Source organism: Pinus tabuliformis, chromosome 7 (genome assembly GCF_031772625.1).
Source record: "Pinus tabuliformis cultivar Carrire ecotype Pingquan chromosome 7, CPIR1, whole genome shotgun sequence".
NCBI lineage: Eukaryota > Viridiplantae > Streptophyta > Pinopsida > Pinales > Pinaceae > Pinus > Pinus tabuliformis.
This window is the reverse complement of record NC_142293.1, coordinates 907,820,999-907,848,679: the sequence shown is the minus strand read 5'-3', so window position 1 is coordinate 907,848,679 and position 27,681 is coordinate 907,820,999. Positions and strand designations below refer to the sequence as shown.

The following is a 27,681-nucleotide window of genomic DNA, read 5'->3' as shown; positions in this document are numbered from 1 at the left end:
TAGTAAATACATAGCTCCTCCTTCTTCCTTAGTCTTATAGCTATTGCAATATGATTAACAGAGCAAAGATTTAACCGTGTCCTTAACATTAGCACTGAGATGATATACACTAAATCCTGCCATAGTCACTCTAGCTCTCCATTTTCCTGTAACTTCATACCTCTCAATCCTTTCTTCTCCCTCACAAGCAATTATGTTCACTGTGTCTCAGGCAAGGCATTGTTTTTCAACATTCATACGATTTCTGCTATCCCTTTTAAGTGTAGCATCTAGCGACTCAAACACTGATGAGTAATAGTTTAATGCTTCCATGGACTGGGGGATGAAAGGTGTATTATTAGTGTTAACCTCTTGTTTTATGATCAGAAAGTAGAATGTCATGTTTGGAGGCCTTTTTTAACATATTGTTATTCGGTAACCATAAACTGCTATTCACAAAAACCAGGTATCATAATTTCTTTAATTTCAACTTGTTTCTCTTATTGGGGACAATGAAATGTACTGTCTTGCAATCTCTCTCACATGCAAATGAGCTAGCAGGTTTTCTTGAAATACAATTAAGAAACTGCTGCAAAATTAGCAAATTAACTCCATAAGATTCCCCCACAAGACAATGTTGTTGCTTGCCCCTTGTCATAGTTAGTTGCTTGGATTCCACAAAATACTCCCACGTCCTTTAAGAATTCAATTCATCTCCAATCATTCGCTGCTTCTGTGGGGAAGGGTGCATTCTTCTTGTTACCTCTCAAATTGTATGTAATGATAAGAGCCCTAATCCACAATGTACAACTTCAGGGAACTGTTAGGATGGTCACCACCTTCACCTCAACAACCTATCCTCTTCACTTTAGGCTGGCTCTCCTTTGGCTCAAGGGGATATACCTAATACTATTAATAAGACAAAGAAATGAGGCACAAGGTGAAGTTGAGAGAAGCCTTAGTAAAATAGAGTTTTGGAGTTTTTAGGGTTTTAGAATAAGTGATGGAAGGAGAATCAAATGGCTTATGAGGTCAAGAAGAAACTCTTCGGAGAAGTGGCTTATTTACTTCAAGGATTAGGGGTTTGATACTAGAGTCTAGAACCAAAAGGAAAGAGTGATCCCCCACTCAATGAAGAATAAAAATGAATATCAAGGTCTACAAGAAGGGAACTTTCAATGGAAAACTTTCACCAACAAGATCAAATATGCTTTGATAAATGTACTTAATACTTCTTACTAGGGAACTAAAGGAAAAACATAGCAAGGTGCCAAATAATCACCAAATCAACAAAGGAATAATGCAGAAGAAAAACCCTAAAACATCTCCCTTCCAAGTGGTAACTTACCCCCTAAATGGATTGATCTTGAAGTCTTGTAGAAGACGAGCATTTCATCATTAATCTGTATGCACCAAAATTCAAATAATAACCAAGAAAGAGAAGCTTCAAGAATTGAAAACAATCATCCACAAAAAAAGAATCCCTTACACCATAAATGCTTCAAGAAAGATATGTCAATTAAGTTCCAAGGAGTGAGAGCTACAAAAATCCAACCATGAGTGAAATTGAGGAAGTGCATCTCTTTACATAGAGTGATGCTAGACTTCCTTTATAATAAAATAATATTATCTCATGTGATTCTTTATATCTTGGCCTAAGAAAAATAAAATGTACTTCTCCTACAACTCGTTACTCTAATCAACAATAAAATAAAGTGGTCAAGCCACATGTACAATGATCAACATGAAGTAACCCCCAAAGAGAGGGATGTATCCTTTAAAGAATGACGAATGAGGCTCTAAGGTGGCACATCTAGCCTCCAAAGGTTCCCCAAAAGTTGTGGATGCTCAATGTTCCCTTAAAAAAGTGTGGTCCAATCCTCAAAACATGGTGAAGTGATATCCCATGCAAGCAAGAGTACGGTGTCTGGTTCTCAAGTGTGTAACAACCTTCTAAATAAGTGGAATAAACCCTCTAGAAGTGGGTGACTCCTCAAATAGCGCTCATAATCCCTCCAAAGGTGCCTCCAAGGCATGACCATGTCCATATCTCAATTAAAGACACCTCCATGAAGCATGAAAATGATTCTCCATGTCATAAAATAAGTTGTAAAATCGTCAACAGCCATATGGATGTCCAAGTTAGTGGGTCGCCCCACAAATTTAGTAAAAAGAGGCTCAAAACATGAGAGTGCTCTAGGAATTTTCACATGGCATGTCAAGAAGAGGTCCATGTGAGTGAAACTAGCCCATGTGTGCCTTGGAGGATGTGACCTGTGCCTTGAAATGCATGAACTACCTTGAGATCTGTGAATTGCCTAGGGAAACATGAAGATGCTCAAAATTCTGACTGAAGAACATGCCATGCTTGAACCCTATGTGCTCCAACAAAGGGGCTGTACATCATCAAATACTACATCACTAATTAACCACTATGTCATCAAATCCTCTGTCAATGTCCATAAAACCAACAAGCCAAGTCCTTGAGGTTCTTAGTGATGAAAAACACTAGGTTAGTAAGTAAATTCAATAGGGGTACCCCTGTGCAAAATAATGGGTAACAACTGGCTCCTACTTGGGGACATGTGCTTTTCTCAGAAGTGCATGAGAACCTCAGAATCTTGTCATGTACACATGAGATTGACCTCCTCATAAAAAAACACATCATTGACAATAAAACCAAATAAAATGCTCAAGGGAGCTTATTTTTGTTACACTACTGCTCAAGTGAACTTATTCATTTTCCTACCCTACTGTAGCATGTACAAAATGCCGCTACTAGGTGAAGTCAGTGATCCAATGCAGCCACCTTAACATCTTGGAAGCACAATGCCCCTTCCCTCAGTGCTTAGTCATCATGGAAAATAGGGAGACATCAAACTCTGAATGGTTACAAGTTGGAATCTCTGTCAATGCCTCTCTGGGAATGAATTTGGATGCCTGCAAATGAAGTATGTCATGAAGGGGCTGTAACTTTGGACATGTTCTGCTACATGATATATCTACCCATCCCTGCAAAGGACTGTTATAATTGTTGTCAAACCATAAGGTGTTTTCTTGGCTCTTGAGCATCTCTTCTGAGAAAACAATATCCCCCTTTACTGCATGTTTTTGGATTCTGGTTTTAAGACTATATGAAAAAGTACAAGACTGTTGTATTTTTGAGTCTTGCACAGATTCAACAGTTTGCATGTCAAGGCCATATTATCAGTTCTACACTCTTCTGTTCCATTTGGACACAAATCATTGTTCTTTTGCAAGGCATTCCCGGAACAAATTTCAACAATGTGGTGATCCATATGACCAATTGTGTGTTCTTCTGCCTTACAAGAGAATCAATTTTATTTTCTAAAGTATGCCAAAGAATGGCACCAATGTCATTCTCAGGGCATCTTCAAGCATGTATTCTTGAGTAGGGAATTGATACATCCTTGAAGGACTGTCCCCAAAAACTATCTGAAAAATGAATACAACATTTACTATAATATCTACAAGTTGATACTTTCCAGGAATGGTTATTACCTTGCTCAATCTACCACATACATCTTTTTTATTATAATTTTCTATCATGGTGTATACATTTTTTTCAACGATTTTGAAGTGTGCCTTGCCTTCAGTGCAATGTTGGTTCCAGGAAGGAATATAATCACTGTCGAACTACCATGACTGCCATTTAATGATATCAGGCCTGTTTCTTCAAAATCTAGCAAGCTCTCACAAGGCAAAGGCTAGACATTAATAGAACAATGAGGTGAATTTCCATTGTCACCTCATCAATCCTCCTTCTGCTTTTTAGTGGAATTATACCACACAGGAGGCTTCCCAATTTTCACTTAAATGATATTCTAAGTTATATGGATGAAGGTGATATATCAGATGAATCAAAGCTAAGTAAAGGTACTTTCAATGGACAAGGGCACAATTGTCTATGTGTAGGTGCAGTGTACCATATACAAAGCCCTAGAGAGGTACTTGTGACCTAGGGTTACATCGTGTAGATCAACAAAGGGATGCCTAGTGTGTAGATCAACAAAGGGATGCCTAGGGATCGTCTAGTTCTCAAGTGTGTAACAACCTTCTAAATAAGTGGAATAAACCCTCTAGAAGTGGGTGACTCCTCAAATAGCGCTCATAATCCCTCAAAAGGTGCCTCCAAGGCATGACCATGTCCATATCTCAATTAAAGACACCTCCATGAAGCATGAAAATGATTCTCCATGTCATAAAATAAGTTGTAAAATCGTCAACAGCCATATGGATGTCCAACTTAGTGGGTCGCCCCACAAATTTAGTAAAAAGAGGCTCAAAACATGAGAGTGCTCTAGGAATTTTCACATGGCATGTCAAGAAGAGGTCCATGTGAGTGAAACTAGCCCATGTGTGCCTTGGAGGATGTGACCTGTGCCTTGAAATGCATGAACTACCTTGAGATCTGTGAATTGCATAGGGAAACATGAAGATGCTCAAAATTCTGACTGAAGAACATGCCATGCTTGAACCCTATGTGCTCCAACAAAGGGGCTGTACATCAGCAAATACTACATCACTGATTAACCACCATGTCATCAAATCCTCTGTCAATGTCCATAAAACCAACAAGCCAAGTCCTTGAGGTTCTTAGTGATGAAAAACACTAGGTTAGTAAGTAAATTCAATAGGGGTACCCCTGTGCAAAATAATGGGTAACAGCTGGCTCTTACTTGGGGACATGTGCTTTTCTCAAAAGTGCATGAGAACCTCAGAATCTTGTCATGTACACATGAGATTGACCTCCTCATCAACAAACACATCATTGACAATAAAACCAAATAAAATGCTGAAGGGAGCTTATTTTTGTTACACTACTGCTCAAGTGAACTTATTCATTTTCCTACCCTACTGTAGCATGTACAAAATGCAGCTACTAGGTGAAGTCAGTGATCCAATGCAGCCACCTTAACATCTTGGAAGCACAATGCCCCTTCCCTCAGTGCTTAGTCATCATGGAAAACAGGGAGACATCAAACTCTGAATGGTTACAAGTTGGAATCTCTGTCAATGCCTCTCTGGGAATGAATTTGGATGCCTGCAAATGAAGTATGTCATGAAGGGGCTGTAACTTTGGACATGTTCTGCTACATGATATATCTACCCATCCCTGCAAAGGACTGTTATAATTGTTGTCAAACCATAAGGTGTTTTCTTGGCTCTTGAGCATCTGTTCTGAGAAAACAATATCCCCCTTTATTGCATGTTTTTGGATTCTGGTTTTAAGCCTATATGAAAAAGTACAAGACTGTTGTATTTTTGAGTCTTGCACAGATTCAACAGTTTGCATGTCAAGGCCATATTATCAGTTCTGCACTCTTCTGTTCCATTTGGACACAAATCACTGTTCTTTTGCAAGGCATTCCCGGAACAAATTTCAACAATGTGGTGATCCATATGACCAATTGGTGTGTTCTTCTGCCTTACAAGAGAATCAATTTTATTTTCTAAAGTATGCCAAAGAATGGCACCAATGTCATTCTCAGGGCATCTTCAAGCATGTATTCTTGAGTAGGGCATTGATACATCCTTGAAGGACTGTCCCCAAAAACTATCTGAAAAATGAATACAACATTTACTATAATAGCTACAAGTTGATACTTTCCAGGAATGGTTATTACCTTGCTCAATCTACCACATACATCTTTTTTATTGTAATTTTCTATCATGGTGTATACATTTTTTTCAACGATTTTGAAGTGTGCCCTGCCTTCAGTGCAATGTTGTTCCAGGAAGGAATATAATCACTGTCGAACTACCATGACTGCCATTTAATGATATCAGGCCTGTTTCTTCAAAATCTAGCAAGCTCTCACAAGGCAAAGGCCAGACATTAATAGAACAATGAGGTGCATTTCCATTGTCACCTCAGCAATCCTCCTTCTGCTTTTTAGTGGAATTATACCACACAGGAGGCTTCCCAATTTTCACTTAAATGATATTCTAAGTTATATGGATGAAGGTGATATATCAGATGAATCAAAGCTAAGTAAAGGTACTTTCAATGGACAAGGGCACAATTGTCTATGTGTAGGTGCAGTGTACCATATACAAAGCCCTAGAGAGGTACTTGTGACCTAGGGTTACATCGTGTAGATCAACAAAGGGATGCCTAGTGTGTAGATCAACAAAGGGATGCCTAGGGATCGTCTAGTTCTCAAGTGTGTAACAACCTTCTAAATAAGTGGAATAAACCCTCTAGAAGTGGGTGACTCCTCAAATAGCGCTCATAATCCCTCCAAAGGTGCCTCCAAGGCATGACCATGTCCATATCTCAATTAAAGACACCTCCATGAAGCATGAAAATGATTCTCCATGTCATAAAATAAGTTGTAAAATCGTCAACAGCCATATGGATGTCCAAGTTAGTGGGTCGCCCCACAAATTTAGTAAAAAGAGGCTCAAAACATGAGAGTGCTCTAGGAATTTTCACATGGCATGTCAAGAAGAGGTCCATGTGAGTGAAACTATCCCATGTGTGCCTTGGAGGATGGGACATGTGCCTTGAAATGCATGAACTGCCTTGAGATCTGTGAATTGCCTAGGGAAACATGAAGATGCTCAAAATTCTGACTGAAGAACATGCCATGCTTGAACCCTATGTGCTCCAACAAAGGGGTTGTACATCATCAAATACTACATCACTGATTAACCACCATGTCATCAAATCCTCTGTCAATGTCCATAAAACCAACAAGCCAAGTCCTTGAGGTTCTTAGTGATGAAAAACACTAGGTTAGTAAGGAAATTCAATAGGGGTACCCCTGTGCAAAATAATGGGTAACAACTGGCTCCTACTTGGGAACATGTGCTTTTCTCAGAAGTGCATGAGAACCTCAGAATCTTGTCATGTACACATGAGATTGACCTCCTCATCAACAAACACATCATTGACAATAAAACCAAATAAAATGCTCAAGGGAGCTTATTTTTGTTACACTACTGCTCAAGTGAACTTATTCATTTTCCTACCCTACTGTAGCATGTACAAAATGCAGCTACTAGGTGAAGTCATTGATCCAATGCAGCCACCTTAACATCTTGGAAGCACAATGCCCCTTCCCTCAGTGCTTAGTCATCATGGAAAACAGGGAGACATCAAACTCTGAATGGTTACAAGTTGGAATCTCTATCAATGCCTCTCTGGGAATGAATTTGGATGCCTGCAAATGAAGTATGTCATGAAGGGACTGTAACTTTGGACATGTTCTGCTACATGATATATCTACCCATCCCTGCAAAGGATTGTTATAATTGTTGTCAAACCATAAGGTGTTTTCTTGGCTCTTGACCATCTCTTCTAAGAAAACAATATCCCCCTTTACTGCATGTTTTTGGATTCTGGTTTTAAGACTATATGAAAAAGTACAAGACTGTTGTATTTTTGAGTCTTGCACAGATTCAGCAGTTTGCATGTCAAGGCCATATTATCAGTTCTGCACTCTTCTGTTCCATTTGGACACAAATCACTGTTCTTTTGCAAGGCATTCCCGGAACAAATTTCAACAATGTGGTGATCCATATGACCAATTGGTGTGTTCTTCTGCCTTACAAGAGAATCAATTTTATTTTCTAAAGTATGCCAAAGAATGGCACCAATGTCATTCTCAGGGCATCTTCAAACATGTATTCTTGAGTAGGGCATTGATACATCCTTGAAGGACTGTCCTCAAAAACTATCTGAAAAATGAATACAACATTTACTATAATAGCTACAAGTTAATACTTTCCAGGAATGGTTATTACCTTGCTCAATCTACCACATACATCTTTTTTATTGTAATTTTCTATCATGGTGTATACATTTTTTTCAACGATTTTGAAGTGTGCCCTACCTTCAGTGCAATGTTGGTTCCAGGAAGGAATATAATCACTGTCGAACTACCATGATTTCCATTTAATGATATCAGGCCTGTTTCTTCAAAATCTAGCAAGCTCTCACAAGGCAAAGGCCAGACATTAATAGAACAATGAGGTGCATTTCCATTGTCACCTCAGTAATCATCCTTCTTCTTTTTAGTGGAATTATACCACACAGGAGGCTTCCCAATTTTCACTTAAATGATATTCTAAGTTATATGGATCAAGGTGATATATCAGATGAATCAAAGCTAAGTAAAGGTACTTTCAATGGACAAGGGAACAATTGTCTATGTGTAGGAGTAGTGTACCATATACAAAGCCCTAGAGAGGTGCTTGTGACCTAGGGTTACATCGTGTAGATCAACACAGGGATGCCTAGTGTGTAGATCAACAAAGGGATGCCTAGGGATCGTCTAGTTCTCAAGTGTGTAACAACCTTCTAAATAAGTGGAAAAAACCCTCTAGAAGTGGGTGACTCCTAAAATAGCGCTCATAATCCCTCCAAAGGTGCCTCCAAGGCATGACCATGTCCATATCTCAATTAAAGACACTTCCATGAAGCATGAAAATGATTCTCCATGTCATAAAATAAGTTGTAAAATCGTCAACATCCATATGGAAGTCCAAGTTAGTGGGTCGCCCCACAAATTTAGTAAAAAGAGGCTCAAAACATGAGAGTGCTCTAGGAATTTTCACATGGCATGTCAAGAAGAGGTCCATGTGAGTGAAACTAGCCCATGTGTGCCTTGGAGGATGTGACCTGTGCCTTGAAATGCATGAACTACCTTGAGATCTGTGAATTGCCTAGGGAAACATGAAGATGCTCAAAATTCTGACTGAAGAACATGCCATGCTTGAACCCTATGTGCTCCAACAAAGGGGTTGTACATCATCAAATACTACATCACTGATTAACCACCATGTCATCAAATCCTCTGTCAATGTCCATAAAACCAACAAGCCAAGTCCTTGAGGTTCTTAGTGATGAAAAACACTAGGTTAGTAAGTAAATTCAATAGGGGTACCCCTGTGCAAAATAATGGGTAATAGCTGGCTCCTACTTGGGGACATGTGCTTTTCTCAGAAGTGCATGAGAACCTCAGAATCTTGTCATGTACACATGAGATTGACCTCCTCATCAACAAACACAACATTGACAATAAAACCAAATAAAATGCTCAAGGGAGCTTATTTTTGTTACACTACTGCTCAAGTGAACTTATTCATTTTCCTACCCTACTGTAGCATGTACAAAATGCAGCTACTAGGTGAATTCAATGATCCAATGCAGCCACCTTAACATCTTGGAAGCACAATGCCCCTACCCTCAGTGCTTAGTCATCATGGAAAACAGGGAGACATCAAACTCTGAATGGTTACAAGTTGGAATCTCTGTCAATGCCTCTCTGGGAATGAATTTGGATGCCTGCAAATGAAGTATGTCATGAAGGGGTTGTAACTTTGGACATGTTCTGCTACATGATATATCTACCCATCCCTGCAAAGGACTGTTATAATTGTTGTCAAACATAAGGTGTTTTCTTGGGTCTTGAGCATCTCTTCCGAGAAAACAATATCCCCCTTTACTGCATGTTTTTGGATTCTGGTTTTAAGACTATATGAAAAAGTACAAGACTGTTGTATTTTTGAGTCTTGCACATATTCAACAGTTTGCATGTCAAGGCCATATTATCAGTTATGCACCCTTCTGTTCCCTTTGGACACAAATCACTGTTCTTTTGCAAGGCATTCCCGGAACAAATTTCAACAATGTGGTGATCCATATGACCAATTGGTGTGTTCTTCTGCCTTACAAGAGAATCAATTTTATTTTCTAAAGTATGCAAAAGAATGGCACCAATGTCATTCTCAGGGCATCTTCAAGCATGTATTCTTGAGTAGGGCATTGATACATCCTTGAAGGACTGTCCCCAAAAACTATCTGAAAAATGAATACAACATTTACTATAATAGCTACAAGTTGATACTTTCCAGGAATGGTTATTACCTTGCTCAATCTACCACATACATCTTTTTTATTGTCATTTTCTATCATGGTGTATACATTTTTTTCAACAATTTTGAAGTGTGCCCTGCCTTCAGTGCAATGTTGGTTCCAGGAAGGAATATAATCACTGTCGAACTACCATGACTGCCATTTAATGATATCAGGCCTGTTTCTTCAAAATCTAGCAAGCTCTCACAAGGCAAAGGCCAGACATTAATAGAACAATGAGGTGCATTTCCATTGTCACCTCAGCAATCCTCCTTCTGCTTTTTAGTGGAATTATACCACACAGGAGGCTTCCCAATTTTCACCTAAATGATATTCTAAGTTATATGGATCAAGGTGATATATCAGATGAATCAAAGCTAAGTAAAGGTACTTTCAATGGACAAGGGCACAATTGTCTATGTGTAGGAGCAGTGTACCATATACAAATCCCTAGAGAGGTACTTGTGACCTAGGGTTACATCGTGTAGATCAACAAAGGGATGCCTAGTGTGTAGATCAAAAAAGGGATGCCTAGGGATCGTCTAGTTCTCAAGTGTGTAACAACCTTCTAAATAAGTGGAATAAACCCTCTAGAAGTGGGTGACTCCTCAAATAGCGCTCATAATCCCTCCAAAGGTGCCTCCAAGGCATGACCATGTCCATATCTCAATTAAAGACACCTCCATGAAGCATGAAAATGATTCTCCATGTCATAAAATAAGTTGTAAAACCGTCAACAGCCATATGGATGTCCAAGTTAGTGGGTCGCCCCACAAATTTAGTAAAAAGAGGCTCAAAACATGACAGTGCTCTAGGAATTTTCACATGGCATGTCAAGAAGAGGTCCATGTGAGTGAAACTAGCCCATGTGTGCCTTGGAGGATGTGACCTGTGCCTTGAAATGCATGAACTACCTTGAGATCTGTGAATTGCCTAGGGAAACATGAAGATGCTCAAAATTCTGACTGAAGAACATGCCATGCTTGAACCCTATGTGCTCCAACAAAGGGGTTGTACATCATAAAATACTACATCACTGATTAACCACCATGTCATCAAATCCTCTTTCAATGTCCATAAAACCAACAAGCCAAGTCCTTGAGGTTCTTAGTGATGAAAAACACTAGGTTAGTAAGTAAATTCAATAGGGGTACCCCTGTGCAAAATAATGGGTAACAACTGGCTCCTACTTGGGGACATGTGCTTTTCTCAGAAGTGCATGAGAACCTCAGAATCTTGTCATGTACACATGAGATTGACCTCCTCATCAACAAACACATCATTGACAATAAAACCAAATAAAATGCTGAAGGGAGCTTATTTTTGTTACACTACTGCTCAAGTGAACTTATTCATTTTCCTACCCTACTGTAGCATGTACAAAATGCAGCTACTAGGTGAATTCAGTGATCCAATGCAGCCACCTTAACATCTTGGAAGCACAATGCCCCTTCCCTCAGTGCTTAGTCATCATGGAAAACAGGGAGACATCAAACTCTGAATGGTTACAAGTTGGAATCTCTGTCAATGCCTCTCTGGGAATGAATTTGGATGCCTGCAAATGAAGTATGTCATGAAGGGGCTGTAACTTTGTACATGTTCTGGTACATGATATATCTACCCATCCCTACAAAGGGCTGTTATAATTGTTGTCAAACCATAAGGTGTTTTCTTGGGTCTTGAGCATCTCTTCCGAGAAAACAATATCCCCCTTTACTGCATGTTTTTGGATTCTGGTTTTAAGACTATATGAAAAAGTACAAGACTGTTGTATTTTTGAGTCTTGCACAGATTCAATAGTTTGCATGTCAAGGCCATATTATCAGTTCTGCACTCTTCTGTTCCCTTTGGACACAAATCACTGTTCTTTTGCAAGGCATTCCCGGAACAAATTTCAACAATGTGGTGATCCATATGACCAATTGGTGTGTTCTTCTGCCTTACAGGAGAATCAATTTTATTTTCTAAAGTATGCCAAAGAATGGCACCAATGTCATTCTCAGGGCATCTTCAAGCATGTGTTCTTGAGTAGGGCATTGATACATCCTTGAAGGACTGTCCCCAAAAACTATCTGAAAAATGAATACAACATTTACTATAATAGCTACAAGTTGATACTTTCCAGGAATGGTTATTACCTTGCTCAATCTACCACATACATCTTTTTTATTGTCATTTTCTATCATGGTGTATACATTTTTTTCAACAATTTTGAAGTGTGCCCTGCCTTCAGTGCAATGTTGGTTTCACTGTCGAACTACCATGACTGCCATTTAATGATATCAAGCCTGTTTCTTCAAAATCTAGCAAGCTCTCACAAGGAAAAGGCCAGACATTAATAGAACAATGAGGTGCATTTCCATTGTCACCTCAGCAATCCTCCTTCTGCTTTTTAGTGGAATTATACCACACAGGAGGCTTCCCAATTTTCACCTAAATGATATTCTAAGTTATATGGATCAAGGTGATATATCAGATGAATCAAAGCTAAGTAAAGGTACTTTCAATGGACAAGGGCACAATTGTCTATGTGTAGGAGCAGTGTACCATATACAAAGCCCTAGAGAGGTACTTGTGACCTAGGGTTACATCGTGTAGATCAACAAAGGGATGCAAATATTAGGAAGGACTTTGAGAAAGGATTGTCCTTGATTTTCGAAAATGGAGTTGTTCCTTTCCAGCCATATGCCCCAAGTGACCATCAAAGGGAGAGCTCATATGTTTTTTGGATGTTTTCTTTATAGCCATTTTTTTACACATATCCATAGAGTCCCCATGCCATTGATGTGAATTACTTGTTCGGTTTTTTTTAACCAAAATTTTTAACCAAACAAGAAAAATTAAAAAAATGCCTCAAGATCAAAGACTTAAACAAAGACCTATTGACATACCTTTTAAAGTATGGAAAGAACTTGTAAAATCATATGAGAAGTTGGATGCACAAAGAAAAGCCGGCAATGAGAGCATTCAGGTATTGAATTTTTCATTAAACATTATTTAGAATGTATTAATACTTATAGGTATCTTAGACATGTATTTGTGTGAAAATAAATTGAATTGGTTTATGTTTAAGGACAAGGCATCCAAGGCGAGGTTAACCAAGACAAGAGTCACTCATTGTAGTGGACAGAAAGGTTTAAAAGCACTGATAACAACCTTTGTAAGTATAGTAAACATGTGATATTTTTTTAATAAATTTTGTACTAGAAGAAAGTCATTGTTATCTAATTTCTCCCTATTTACTGATTGATAGGAACTAAAATATGGAAGACCTCCAAATCATTTGGAAAAGGAGGTGCTGCAGCAAAAGAGATGGGTTGAATTTGTTGTTTGGATGGACTCTATGGTATGTAATCTTAGTTGGATTTCCAATATACTTTTAAACCATATTTTCATTTTATTTTTTAGTACTATTAGATATTATATCTTACCTCATTTTATGGTTAACATTGTATAACAAAAACATGCGTTGTGTTATGTAATTAATACTAACATGTAATATTGATTTTTTTTGTCAGAATGCTATAGGTAATGATTGCCAAGACGATGATCCAAATTATGTTCAACATATATCAAGAGATGATGAGGATGAGGATGAGGATGATGGTGGTGAAGGAGGAGATGATGATGATAGTTGCGGTGTTGGTGATGATGTGGATCAGAGTAATGAGGATGGTCAAGATGATCATGAGGATGATCTTGGTGGTGGTAGCTAGGCATGCACATGCATTGTTTTTTATGAAGAAATTATTGTGTAGAATGACATTGTTATGTTTAGATGGGTGTTGTGAATTTACCCTATATCAATGAGACATTTTGATTTTGTAATCATACGATGAGTTTGATTTATGTATGTTGTTAATTTATCTTAGAATAACGATATTCATGAAATATTTTGATTTGTTAATCATATTTGAATTTTACTTGTTTTGATTAAAAATAATACTGATTTTATTAGTATTATGTTGCTATTTTATACATGTTTTGAAAATTGTTAATGACACATTGTTATTTTTTTGGATGGATGTTGTCAATTTCTCTTAAATTTCTTTACAAATGATTTTGAATTGTGATATCTGCTTTAATGATATTTAGAAACTACCATATATTTCACTATGAATCTATAAAGGGGGTCATATATGTAAAGAAAAATATACTCTATATAAGAAGTCAAATGCGGATGTAACCATGGATGCAAAATTGAAAGTAAAATTGGATGTTAAACTAGGAATTAATACAAAATGCAAACAATTGACATACAAAGTGTTTTAAATTAGAAGTGAAAAATTGTGCAATAGTTGACACAAAGAAGGGAACAAAACATGGCATACAAAAGGATATCAAATTGGGCAAAAACAAGGACACATAAATGGGCACCAAATTAGATGCAAAAAAAGACAACAACTAGATGTAAAATAAGATGCAAAGTTGAGCATTAAAAAGAAGCAAAAAACATTACAAATTAATATGCCAAATGATGATGCAAATAATGGTGTAAATTTGGGATGCAAACTTGGGTGCAAAAAAGGAAAAAAAAAAGATGTAAGAAAAGACATAAAACAAGATGCAAAATGGGGCTGAAAAAAGGTGAAACCAAGGATGCCATATTGGATGTAAAAAATGATTCCTAATCACATGAAAATTTAGGCTCGAACTCAGACACAAAATTATATGCAAATGTGGACACAAAATGAGGCAAAAAAAGATGCAAATTTGGATGGTGAAAACGATGTAAAACTAGACACCAAAAAAATGCAAAATTGGATGAAAAAGTCGGTGTAAATAATGGTGCAACATTGGACACAAGTAGACACAAAAAAATGGTGCAAAAAGGGGCATAAAATAGCTTAAAATTGGATGCAAAACTTGGTGCAAAAACAAATACAAAAGTAGACGTAAAAAATGGCTCTAAATTGAATGTACCATTAGACACAAAATAAGATGCAAAGGTGGACACAACACATGACTCAACATAAGATGCAAATATAAATGCAAATTTGGATGCTCAAAATGATGTAACATTAGATGCAAGAGATGGTGTTAAAAATGATGCAAAATTGGATGAAACAAATGACGCAAAATATGGTGCAAAATGAGATGGGAAAAATGGAGACAAATCAAACGTAAATGTGGATGTAAAAAATGGTCCAAAAAAAGATGCAAAAATGGGCACAAAAATGGATGCAAAATTTGGTGCTAAATCAAATTCAACACATGGTGCAAAGTGGTTGAAGGGAAAATACCCCTAGGGTCCTTTGGGCTAAGACTCTACCAGACTGAAAATTGCTTATACAAAGAAACACACACACACAGCCATCTTTTTTACTTTTAAGCAAATTCTAGTGTTTAGGGTACATACCTAAGGTCCTACGTTCGAGAAGACCGTTAGGGTGCAAACCCTTCTTGGAGTTCCCTTCTTCTTTCTCTGACCTGCAAGACAAACAAATCAAAGAACACAACAGTACATGTATAGAAGTTTATGTATAAATCATCTTTATGCTATAAAGTTAGTTATAAAAAATCTTTAAGTAACTACTTTCATAAGAATTCAACACAAGAATCTCATAAGCATAAAGAAAGATTATTCGGGAACAAAGACGTGTTTCTTTATATAAAAAGGCAAATAAAGTACATATATCGGAAAGATATCACCTGAACACCTTCAGCAGGCTCCAAGCAAACTTCCTCCCGGATTCGTTCCAGCCTCTAGCCTCCAACAAGAGCTCCTTCCAAGTCTTACTCAATGATGATGTCAAGGATGAAAGATCACCAATACACATGGAAACAAGGGTTTCCTATGCAAAATGGGGGAAATGCAGAATGCACCAAGGACTTCAGACCTGGTCTAAGGGAAAAATCTCAGCATAATAATCTTGCTCTCCTTTCTCTCTCCCCTTGGCCTTCCCTTTGATGTCTTTTTATACCCTCTCCAAAGTAGTTTTTTAGTTAGGAGTTGGTTGGGAACAGTTGGGCCACGGGCACTAACAGGTGATCCAGCAGGTAAACCCGCGATCACCGCCCGAAAAAGAGGAAATTATATTTTTTTAAGTGTTTTAATAGATACACGCGAGTTGGGTATGACAGACCCGCGTGTACACGCGTTTAACACAGGGCAAAGTCGCGTATAGGGAATAAAACACTGTTTTTTAAATTTTTGGACCAGGTCTGGAAGGAGGGGTTGCCCTAGGCCATAAGTGCAGCATCACAAACCATAAGAGTGAGATTTGGAGCTATAACAGATGCCCCCTAATGTATGAGGTCAGAAGGGGGAACATGATGGCCGAAATACATTAAGTAAGTACAAGGAAAGGAACTCTGCCGAAAAACCGAGGAGGACTTCACCAGAATTAAGCCTGCCAAGCCACCGAAAGGAGATCAGAAAGAAACACTGTCTGAGGCGGGCATACCCATGCTCAGGAAAAGTAAAGCATGTCCGCATATCGAGTACAAGCGGATCCACTAAGTATACAAGTATAAATGACTGTAAAAATACATAATGGATCATCTGATCATAATGAGTAAGTACATGTCTGAATATCACATATAAAACTGTCAATGATGCTGAAAGATGCAACGGATCACTGAAATCAAAGACTGATCCCATAAGGTACCAACTGAACATGATGGAATAGGATGGTACTACACTGCAAACTCAGGTGCCAGCATATAGAATGTCGCCATGACTGACTGCAACATATAAGGTGGAATGGTATCAACTAGCAGCAACAGGAGCAACTGTCAAGCGAACCAATGAATGCTGATACAACCTGAGGTCTTCACCGACCGCCGTGGTACATTTCTACACCATGGGAATAAATGATCTGAAGTCGACCATGTGAGAAATCGTTTGATTACCGGTCATTGATGTATACCGTTAACAAACGCGAGACTACTCACCGATAATGATAATGAGCGTCAAGGTACCCAGTACAATCTAACAAGTGTGAATAGATGAGCTGAAGTCGAACACCTGTAAGAATCTATCAATCAGGAGACAATGATGGTTTCCCACTGTCGATAGCGAGGAATCTGCCACTAATGACTGCAAACCCCAAGGTACTGCCAAATGGACTCTAGATCTTTGCCCCAGAGCAATGAGTCGGAGTCGATAGGGAAAGATCCGCTAGAAGGAAGGCATTAAGGCATCCTCCATCAATCTAGCGCGAGTGTAACCCGTAGGCCAATAATGTGGAAGGAATCGGACGAAAAAGATGTAGTAACCCAACCGAAGTACGTTTCCGGCGTACACAAGATGTGGCTAGCACACGGCAGAAACCCTCTGAACCAACCAATAATGAAAGCTGACACAGAGGCGAGGTATCCACCAATAGGGTCAAATGGAAACCAAGGTACTGCACGAATCCCAATGTGTGATAATGTATGCTGATGTCGAACACAAGGGAAACCACTCAGTCAAAGACCCATGATACTGATCGATGCTGAGCACAAGGTGACCTATCAATAATGAAAATAGGGCCAGGGTGCGGTCTCTAGGTCTGCCCTCAGAGCAATGTGTCGTCGTCGATAAGGACAAGACCCGCCAGCAAGAAGTCAATGGGGACCTTCTCAAACCGGCACGAGTGAAGGACCAATATAACTGATGTGATGATAGACATGACACTGACAACCAGGGATGGCCGACTGAAAAATGAGTCAAGAGACACCGCAGAAAGGCCAACTCAGGCTAACTTCCCTTGAACAAAAGCACGACTCAACGTGACTATGTGGCAGCATATAATGAATCTGTACAAGTTCGTCATGCAGGAGGCACGAACGAACCCTCCATATGATTGGAAGAGATAACCAATCGGGGGAGAACTGACTCGATAACAAGGTTATGGCTTACCTAAGTCAAACTAAATCCCACCCAGACGGAGGAGACTTTGTTTTGAGTGCTTTGTTCAAGGGCGACACGACTGACTCTAGCTGCCAACAATAAATGGAAATAATGTCCCTGTTCCCGCTCTTTTTGGAATATTTAATTTTTTTGTCTTTTTCTGATAAGCCGGAAAAAGAATAAAAGAATGCTATGGTACAGTGGAAAGAACGAGTGTCGGTGAAACAGATGATCTAGTTCCTGGGAAAGGAACGTTCCTATGCTCAATGCAGGGAGGTGAAAAAACTGGTCAGTGACACTCAGAGGTATGTCCCTTCCACGGATCTGGGTATGTCAAGCTGCAGAGGTCAAGGGTATGCAAGGTTGATTTTGCAAACATCATGGTCAAAAGTGGGCTTAAACACGAGTCCAAGTGAAGCCGGCTCCAGGCCAAAAGGTGCAAATGGTCAACATGCAATGCAGAAGTACAACTCAACACACATAGGAGCCTCCAGGATATAAGGCCAGAACGAGGCGAGGAAGCAAAGAGGAATGAGTCTTCAACGCACAAGTCATGGCGGGACTACAGAGGACTCCCGAGCCTAGTGACAAAAAATCAGCATGAGTGCCAAGTGACAATCAGGTACTAACTAGGGCACCCATGATAAGGTAGGCTCTACCACACAAGTCATGATACTTCTAAGCAATGAGAAGGTTCCGCATCATAACTTGGTGGGGTCGATCCTAAGGCCAAAATGGAAAAGGAAACTGATAAATGCACAATGCAGGCGGAAAAACCTAACCTATATGCCAAGTTCGAGAACCAATACCTGTCAGAACGGACCAACCATAAACTTCCAAAGGAGAAATCTTCCAAGTTCTGTAGACATAAATAGGAACACTAGACACGAAGTTAATACATCCCACATATAAACTTCATATAAGATCTTTGTGTTATAGAATACAAAACTTGAAAATGCGTACCTCATATATACAATATGGTACAGGGACCCACGCAGCCTTGCGGCTTACGCATAATAGTTCTGCTGAACAAACCCCTTGCAGGGCTCAGGCCAAGGGCTCCTTTGGTAGTCATAACTCATGGCTTCAAAGAGTTCCTCCTGTGAAGGCAGAACAAGATCTGAGAAATCATGAGAACTACAAGGATCAAAAGAGGGAATTAAAGGGTCCCATGTCCCTATAGGAAGAATCTCTCGGTCAACTGCCGGGACCAAGTCCCAAGAAGGAGAATAATAAGTCAAAGGATCCTTCTTAGAAGCAATTGAACATTGAGGATTCAATGCCACATAATTGACCCGTGGCGGGGTAGAGTCTACTTGAACACTTGGAACAAACCAAGGGGCATTCTGCAGTAAAGTCGAATTAGGGTGGTGATTATCAGATGCAAGCTGATCAATAGTGACAATATTCCCATTATGAGGAAAGCACATTACTCGAAAGAGTGAAGACACCACAGCATTCATAGCATAGACATAATCACGCCCAAGTAGCATATTAAAGTCTAAAGGGCTATCAACCACCATCATATCGATTAAGACAGTCTTCCCACCTAAAGTGATAGGCAATTGAGGAAGAACACCCATAGATTCACCAGGCCTTCTATCATAGGCTAACAACTGACTCTGAGCTGTCAACAACTTTGGGGAACCCAAAGCTTTCCAAGTCAAAGAGGATATAATACTTGTGGAGGATCCTTCATCCACCATACATCGATAGACATTTGTGGAATTAACTCTGACCTTTATTTGGAAAGGTGCAGCGGAAGGAAGACGAGGCTCAACAAGACTATCCCAATCAAAGGAAACACTCTTAGAACTTGGAGGGGGAACATTTGGAGAAACCGGAATGCCCCCTATACTAGAAGACTCTGTACTAGAGATCAAACAGACTCTTTTGTTAGGCACTTCACCCCCCAAAAGAGGAGTGTAATCGGCCAGCGATTGCACTGGCTTTACCACATTTTCAACTGATGGTTGATGGGATTGATGAGAAACCATATCAAGTGTAGGAGTAGAAGTACTTTTAGACTCGGACCATATCCTTTGAACCTCTGGAATACCAGGGCATAAATGAGTAAGATGGTCTCCCTTGCATATCTTACAAGGGAACTTAGGTTTAAAACTTCTACGTCCAGGTTTCTTATCAACCTCCATTCCACCAACATAACTAGCAGTGGTTTGCGGAGAGTCCTGAACATGACTTGCAGAGGTTGGTGACTCATTGCTAGTGTGACTCGCAGTGACTAGACTCGTGCCCCCAGCATGACTCGCAGCGGCTGAAGACTCATCTCCAACATGACTCGCAGAGGTTGAAGATGAAGTGCTAGTATGACTTGCAGTGACTAGACTTGTGCCCCCAGCATGACTTGCAGCGGCTAAAGACTCATCTCCAACATGACTCGCAGAGGTTGAAGATGAAGGGATAGAATTATTTTTCTTCTTTGATTTCCTCTTTCTCCTCTTTTTAGATTTCTTGTTACAAGAAGGAGGCGAAGAAGGAATCCCAGATTTCTCTTTGAAAGAAGATGAACAATTAGCACCCATGTGATGCCCCTGAAATAAAGCATTTAACGGAGAAGCTTCAAGAGCATTCGGAATATTCGGAGTGGACCACAGCCAAACGGGTAGTCCAACATTCAACCCAGGAATATTCAAAGTGGCCATCAAGGGAGTACCAACGTTTCCAAAGAAAGGAAAATCACAAGGATCCCCTTGTGGGAGGGCACCTTGGTTGGTTTCCACAGGAATATTAGCCATATCTAACTGATCCAAAGACCCTTTCCCTTGCGGGAACATAGAAATAACTCTTCAAAGAATATGGATAAGCAATCAAAACCTTTGCCCTTGAGGAGGCAACTCCACAACTTTTGAAAGAACAACCAAAAGCCTTTCAAGATCGGTAGAGTGGCAAGCCAGTCACTCAGAACACAAAGTCCAAATGTGACTAGACAAAAATACCTAAAGCCAACTATATACAAGGAGCAAAGAGCACTCACTATAAAGTCCCTAAAGAAACAGCCAGTCAAACAACTTCCAAGTATTTCCGCTCCGGGTGGTGAGGACCGGACACCAAAATACAAGAAAGTAGAGTCGAAGGGCCTTCCGAAGATAGTCTGGGATGATGAGGGCCCAGTCCTATCAGCGAAGGTATCAGAGGAAGTTACGCTGACCTCCTAACAACAGCCTGCGCCGGTGCAAGCCCCCAAGCTTCGCAAGGGTGCCCTCCAGAAGTACTGTCGAGAGTGATACAACGTCGACCTCAGGTGCCACGGGATTCCCCTCCGCAGCCACCTATGCAGATCCCTAGGAGAGGCAACTATGGGTACCAACTCGTCGCAGAAGCCAGGCGGAACAGTCGTGAGGTAAGTTCGGACAAGTAGGAGAGGGGGTATCTCTCTTCCCTGTCTTCACAGACCCTCGTGCTTAACTCCCAGATCCGGAGCTTTCCTGGTCTTCCTAACGCTGTTGGATTTACTCTCTTTAATCAGACTCTTATGTTTGACGTTTTGTGTGGCCTTGGAGAGTTAACTCTCCACTCGCCTAATCCAAGGCCCTAAAATCCTAAACTTGTTGGTGTAATAACTAAAACAAAAAGTTCTAGTGGATTTTAATTAAGCGCTTGATTTTATTAGGCTGTTCTTTAAGTCAAAGGTAACGAAAGTGAAACTTGTGGTGTTTTTAGGATGCAAAAAGAAACTACCCTAACTACATGCACATGCACTTTTTCGTTTCGATGAAGAGCAATTTCTATGAGGTTCAGATGTACTTCAAATTAAACAAAGTTTTTTGCTTTCTTTTCAAACTCCACACTCACAAAAGCTAACAAAACTATGCATGCCTAAAAGAGGATGCAAAGCTATGCTAATGCAAGAACTAAATGTGGATGCACGATTCAAAGACTACTCTAAAAACAAAGAAGGAAAGTTGCTGCTTTACCAAATTTTGTCTTGCCACTAAAATGCTTAGATAGAAGATGATTTGTTACTAATCATTTCGTCCAAACAATAAAAACAAGTTTTAAGATAAAAAACAAAGCACTTTCACTTCGCAAAAAAGGAAATCAGATGAGAAGCAAGTTTAAGAAAGCGAAACTCAAAAACTTTCGAAAGATTTTCTTTCAATCAAACCAAAAAGTCTTTTTCAAAGGAAAACTCTCAAAAAAAACTGACACTAATGATTGATAAACAAGCCACCAAACACTTTTGTGAATTGACACCTTCCAAATGATGAGAACTCAACAAAAATAAAATGTGTTCGAAATCGCTTTTGACAATCAAAAGCAGCAATGAAAGTCCAAGAAATCAAAAGACAAGTTTCAAGGAAATGGTAACAAACAACTTTCCCGAAACGAAGGAGCAAATGGTCATAAAAATGGTTTCGTTAAGCAAACACAAATGTCATGAGAACAAATTGGACACAAAGATTTTAAGACAATCTTCCCACTCTGCCGAAACAGAGCAATCAAGATTCTTAAACAGAAACCTTGTGTGTCAAAAATCAATGACGCTTGCAATCAACGAAAAACAAGACTAGCACTCCTTATAACTAGAGAGAGTTCGAAGCAAGATGCCCCCTGTTAAACAGAGAACTGTCACTGGGAATTGACTGCTTTAAACTGACCCAAACCACCAGACAGACATTCAGCAAAAAGAAAAATTATAAATCTTGAAAATTATGTGATATACGCGCCTGCAATTATTTGCAGAATGCGTGTACACGCGACTGTAACTAAGGAAACCTGCGTATACGCGGGTTTACTTAGTGCAACTTGCGTATATACGCTACTGTAATCCAGAAAAAGTGCGTATATAAAGTGTTTCAAGAAAAATAAAAAACACAAACTAAAAAACTGGAAAAGCTTGGAGTTCAAGAAAATATCAGACAGTCAGAACCAACAAACAGAGGGACTGAGCCTTGATTGGCTTGAGGACTACCCAAACTAGGAACAACAAGAGTGTTGTCCCCAGCGGAGTCGCCAATTCTGGTTGAAGGGAAAATACCCCTAGGGTCCTTTGGGCTAAGACTCTACCAGACTGAAAATTGCTTATACAAAGAAACACACACACACAGCCATCTTTTTTACTTTTAAGCAAATTCTAGTGTTTAGGGTACATACCTAAGGTCCTACGTTCGAGAAGACCGTTAGGGTGCAAACCCTTCTTGGAGTTCCCTTCTTCTTTCTCTGACCTGCAAGACAAACAAATCAAAGAACACAACAGTACATGTATAGAAGTTTATGTATAAATCATATTTATGCTATAAAGTTAGTTATAAAAAATCTTTAAGTAACTACTTTCATAAGAATTCAACACAAGAATCTCATAAGCATAAAGAAAGATTATTCGGGAACAAAGACGTGTTTCTTTATATAAAAAGGCAAATAAAGTACATATATCGGAAAGATATCACCTGAACACCTTCAGCAGGCTCCAAGCAAACTTCCTCCCGGATTCGTTCCAGCCTCTAGCCTCCAACAAGAGCTCCTTCCAAGTCTTACTCAATGATGATGTCAAGGATGAAAGATCACCAATACACATGGAAACAAGGGTTTCCTATGCAAAATGGGGGAAATGCAGAATGCACCAAGGACTTCAGACCTGGTCTAAGGGAAAAATCTCAGCATAATAATCTTGCTCTCCTTTCTCTCTCCCCTTGGCCTTCCCTTTGATGTCTTTTTATACCCTCTCCAAAGTAGTTTTTTAGTTAGGAGTTGGTTGGGAACAGTTGGGCCACGGGCACTAACAGGTGATCCAGCAGGTAAACCCGCGATCACCGCCCGAAAAAGAGGAAATTATATTTTTTTAAGTGTTTTAATAGATACACGCGGGTTGGGTATGACAGACCCGCGTGTACACGCGTTTAACACAGGGCAAAGTCGCGTATAGGGAATAAAACACTGTTTTTTAAATTTTTGGACTAGGTCTGGAAGGAGGGGTTGCCCTAGGCCATAAGTGCAGCATCACAAACCATAAGAGTGAGATTTGGAGCTATAACACAAAGATAGGCACCAAAGCTGGTGCAAAAATAGAAGCAAAAACTAGTGTAAGACTAGATACAAAACATGGCGTAAGACTAGATGCAAAAACTGACACAAAATGGATGCATAAAAAGACGTTAAATTGGATTCAAAATACAGTGTAAACTTGATGCAAATGATGGTGCAAAAATGGAAGCAAAGAATGACACAAAATAGGAAGCAAAAGAGAATGAAAAATAGATGCAAAATATGACACAAAACTAGAAGCAAAACCTGTCATAAAATAAGATGCAAACCTTGGTTCAAAATTTGACGCAAAAATGATGCATAGTTTGGTGTAAAAAATGATGCAAAATCTAGCGTGAAAAAGGATGCAAAATCAGGTGCAAAAAAGGATGCTTTAAAAATTGTACAATAGAGCCAGATTTAGCGCCAGGTTGCTCATCACAATTACAAAAAAAATGCACTAAAATCTGGCGCTAAATCTGGCGCAAATCGCTGGTTTTGTTGTAATGTGTGTTTAACCTATTTGGAGGCGTAGTCAGTTGGATGAGTAAGAAACAATCTGTAGTGGCACTATCAACTACAGAGGCAGAATACATGGTAGCCACTCATGCAAGAAAGGAAGCAGTTTGGTTGCAGAGATTGTGTTCAAGTATGGGGTTAGTACAGGGAGCTATAATAATAGACTGTGACAGCCAAAGTGCAATTTTCTTGGCAAAGAACCCTGCTTATCATTCAAAGACAAAGCACATTGATGTTCAGTATCACTTTGTGAGGGATATGATAGAAGACAGAAAGGTGTTGTTGGTAAAGGTGGACACTTTGAAGAATAATACAGATGCATTGACAAAATTTGTGAGCTTTGAGAAGTTCTCTTGGTGTAGACAAGCAATGGGCATCTCAGGGTTGGAAAAATGACTAAGCTCTCCTGTGGCCCCCTGTGGAAAGAAAACAATAAGTGGGAGATTGTTGGGTTGTGTTATATTCTTTCCATGTAGTTAATAGGGGGTTTGAAGGGTACTCGTAACCCCACTTTATGGGGTCCGCGGCAGCGCCCCAGAAAATTTTGGTTTTGGACCCTATGTTAGGTTGGGCAGACCCACCTATGGTTTTGTGCATGATTTTCGCACATGTTTTTTTGGACGTGATGGTTTTCTGTCCATGGTATTGGACACGATGGTTTTTCGGTCCATGGTATTGGACACAATGGATTTCGGTCCATGGCATTGGATGCTTCGACATGTATAAATATGTATTGTAACATTGAAAGGAACATAATGAAAAATCAAGCTGGTAGTCCCAGTTTTGGGATCCAGGGGAAAATATCTGTGCATATGTGTTTTATGTGTTATGCTCTCGCATTGTTTATTTTCTTTGTTTAAGAATTCGTATGCAGGTAATTTCTGTACAGGGTTAAAACCTACATTCCCAAGGAAAATTGCTCTCTACCAACTCACACAAGCTCCTTCCTGCACACGCTTTCTCACAAGCTCATAGACAAACTCGTGCTCAAGAATAATGATTACAATTTACAATGAGTGCCTTCGTCCTCCTCGTAAACAATTCGAATGGCCAAATCTAGCAAATTATATTTAAGGAGTCGAATTGGTGATTGAGTTGTTAACTGAGTTAAAGTGGCTTGTGCAAGTCATCCTAAGTCTCAATCTAGAATTAGAGACTTGTCACTCGCCCTTTTCCAAGTTAACTTGCACTAGAAGACAATGAACTCAGTCTTCCACTTTTGTACATTAGTTAACTGCTTCATAACTCGTCCTAACTTTTAGGAACTCATCCTAAATTATAGGAACTCATCCTAATTTGTAGGGACTCATCCCTAAATCTTAGGAATTCCTCATAACCTATAGGAGTTAGCTCATAACTTATAGGAATTGGTTCCTAACTTATAGGAACTCGAGCATGCTTAAATAAGAACTCGTTGAAGCCTTCTTGATTAAGGCACAAGTCAAAGAAACCTTTCTCACTATCATTTTCAACATACCTGTTATTCATTTATTACTTCCATTCATTTTTTAGCCATGTGTGTGATTGTTGCATGTTCAAAAATATTAATTTCTATGACTAAATAAATTGAAATTTGGTTTATTTAATTAAAAGAAACATAGGACAACAGTCATCTAGGGTTTAAGATTTTACATTGGAAGCTTAGAATGTATGGAGGAAGCTGATTTTTGGTTGCATGTGATTCTAGAACCTACAAATCTAGCACAATTAGCTATTCACCGGAAGAAGGAATCCAAGGCAAAAAGAACCTTTTTGATTTAGTGAAGGATCATTTCATCTCTCGCATTGCAAATAAAAAGACATGTGACAACATGTTTGGAGTTTTGGTTGAGTTGTTTCAAAGCTTTTGTGTTTCTTGATAGATGCTTTTTCAAAGCCAAGGTTCAACAATTTGTATGGGCAAAACAAATGCTACAATTGATCGAGACTTATGTAGAAACACAACAATATATATATACACACATAAACATAGAGATGCAGCAGAAATAAAACTTCACTTCGTTAATATTAAAGAACTGAAATATACTTACATACAAAAATGGAAATGAACTAGCTCGGACGATGATAGCTTATCTCTGAGAAGAGATGTGGTAGCTACATGCCTCAGAACTATGTTAGAATGAGGCTCAAGGGCCTTTTTATTATTGGATAGCAAGAGAAAACCATAAACAACCAAAACCCTAACCCCAGGAGATGGAACGACAAGAGTTTGTGGGCCCTGTTGGGGTTAGTTGGGCAACCAACTTCCTGGGGTCATAACTTGGTCATATTATCTCCGTTTGGTGCATATGAAAGCTCGTTGGAAAGATCTCTCCAAGCATTACAGGATTTGTTGCAGGTGCATGCCTAGGGCTACGGGCTTACTGTGGACCTAAAAAAAACGCCATTTAGGGGGTCAAAATTGCTTCGGAAGTTCAAGACCCAGAAAACTACTAAAAATAGTAAATACCGCTGTAAATAAGGAAATTGATGAAACCAATTGGAGTTTTAGGTAGAATAGGTCAGTGACCACCAATATCCACCTGGATCAGTCCTCCCTCTTTAGGAAGCAAGTGTCCCCATTGCATGCAAAGCCTCCATAAGGTGAGGAAATTTCTGTTGAACTTGGTCCTTGGTGAACCACTTGCCCAAGTGAAGGAGTTGGCCCGCTTTGACAACTCGATATAGTTGGATCCTTTGTTGGTGAGTGTTCTTGATCTGTGTGTCCATGATCCGATCAGTTGTGGCTTGTTCCATGCAATCTGGGTTTGACTCCGTTGGTGTGAGTTGTTCTGCAATGTTGGATGTGTCCAACAATGGTGGAAAGTATGGCCAAAGGTGGTCCACATTGAATACTGGGTGCAAGCCAAGGAATGGTGGAATGCCGAGTTCAAAGACATTGCTCGCTACAACCTTGGTGATGGTGTATGGCCCATATCAGATCGGCTAAGCTTGTGGTGAGGCCTAGTGAGGTGTTCCTTCTGCAAATGTAGCCAAACTTTGTTGCCCAATTGGAACTTGTGCGGCAGCAGATGCTGATTATGTCAGTGCTTGTACTTAGCATTGGCTCTGTTCAATATGTCTGTGTCATGGACCTATTGGCGGATGTGTTGAATGCACTCAATGAAGCTGTTAGCCCTATCAACTTCGGACTGGACATGAGTTGAATCTACCTGAGTAGCTGCAAATGGTATGGCCATATCAATGGGACATATTGGTTGGAATCCCAATCCCACTTGAAAGGGGTTGTGGCTCGCTGAGCTATGGAGAGATTTGTTGTATCTGTGTTGGACATAAGGGAGGCTTTGATCCCATGTGTGTGGATGCTTTGAGTTGTATATGCGCAAAATGTGTACGATCATCCTATTGATTACCTTTGTTTGGCCGGGAGTTTGGGGGTGGAAAGCCATGGATTTAGTGAGCTTGGTATCCAAAATCAACTTGAGACTTGACCAAAATGTGCTTAGGAACTTGCTGTCTCGATCTTAGATAATAGACT

At 39.5% G+C, this 27,681-nt stretch overlaps 1 protein-coding gene across 1 annotated transcript; it reads left to right on the top strand.

The window, feature by feature from the left end:
* The first annotated feature begins 12,876 nt into the window (after positions 1-12,876).
* Positions 12,877-13,839, top strand: LOC149250560 (uncharacterized). The gene is made up of 3 exons (XM_089456453.1): positions 12,877-13,025; positions 13,119-13,211; positions 13,384-13,839. Exons 1-3 carry the CDS (start codon positions 12,897-12,899, stop codon positions 13,579-13,581), a joined length of 420 nt encoding a protein of 139 aa, XP_089312579.1. The 5' UTR covers positions 12,877-12,896; the 3' UTR covers positions 13,582-13,839.
* The last annotated feature ends 13,842 nt before the right edge of the window (positions 13,840-27,681 follow it).

Bases quoted from the DNA above. Each gene is read 5' to 3' on its own strand.
- LOC149250560 (XM_089456453.1), top strand. From the start codon at position 12,897: ATGTATTTGTGTGAAAATAAATTGAATTGGTTTATGTTTAAGGACAAG. The intron at 13,026-13,118 runs GTAAGTATAGTA...ACTGATTGATAG, and splicing joins AAGCACTGATAACAACCTTT to GAACTAAAATATGGAAGACC. The intron at 13,212-13,383 runs GTATGTAATCTT...TTTTTTTGTCAG, and splicing joins TTGTTTGGATGGACTCTATG to AATGCTATAGGTAATGATTG.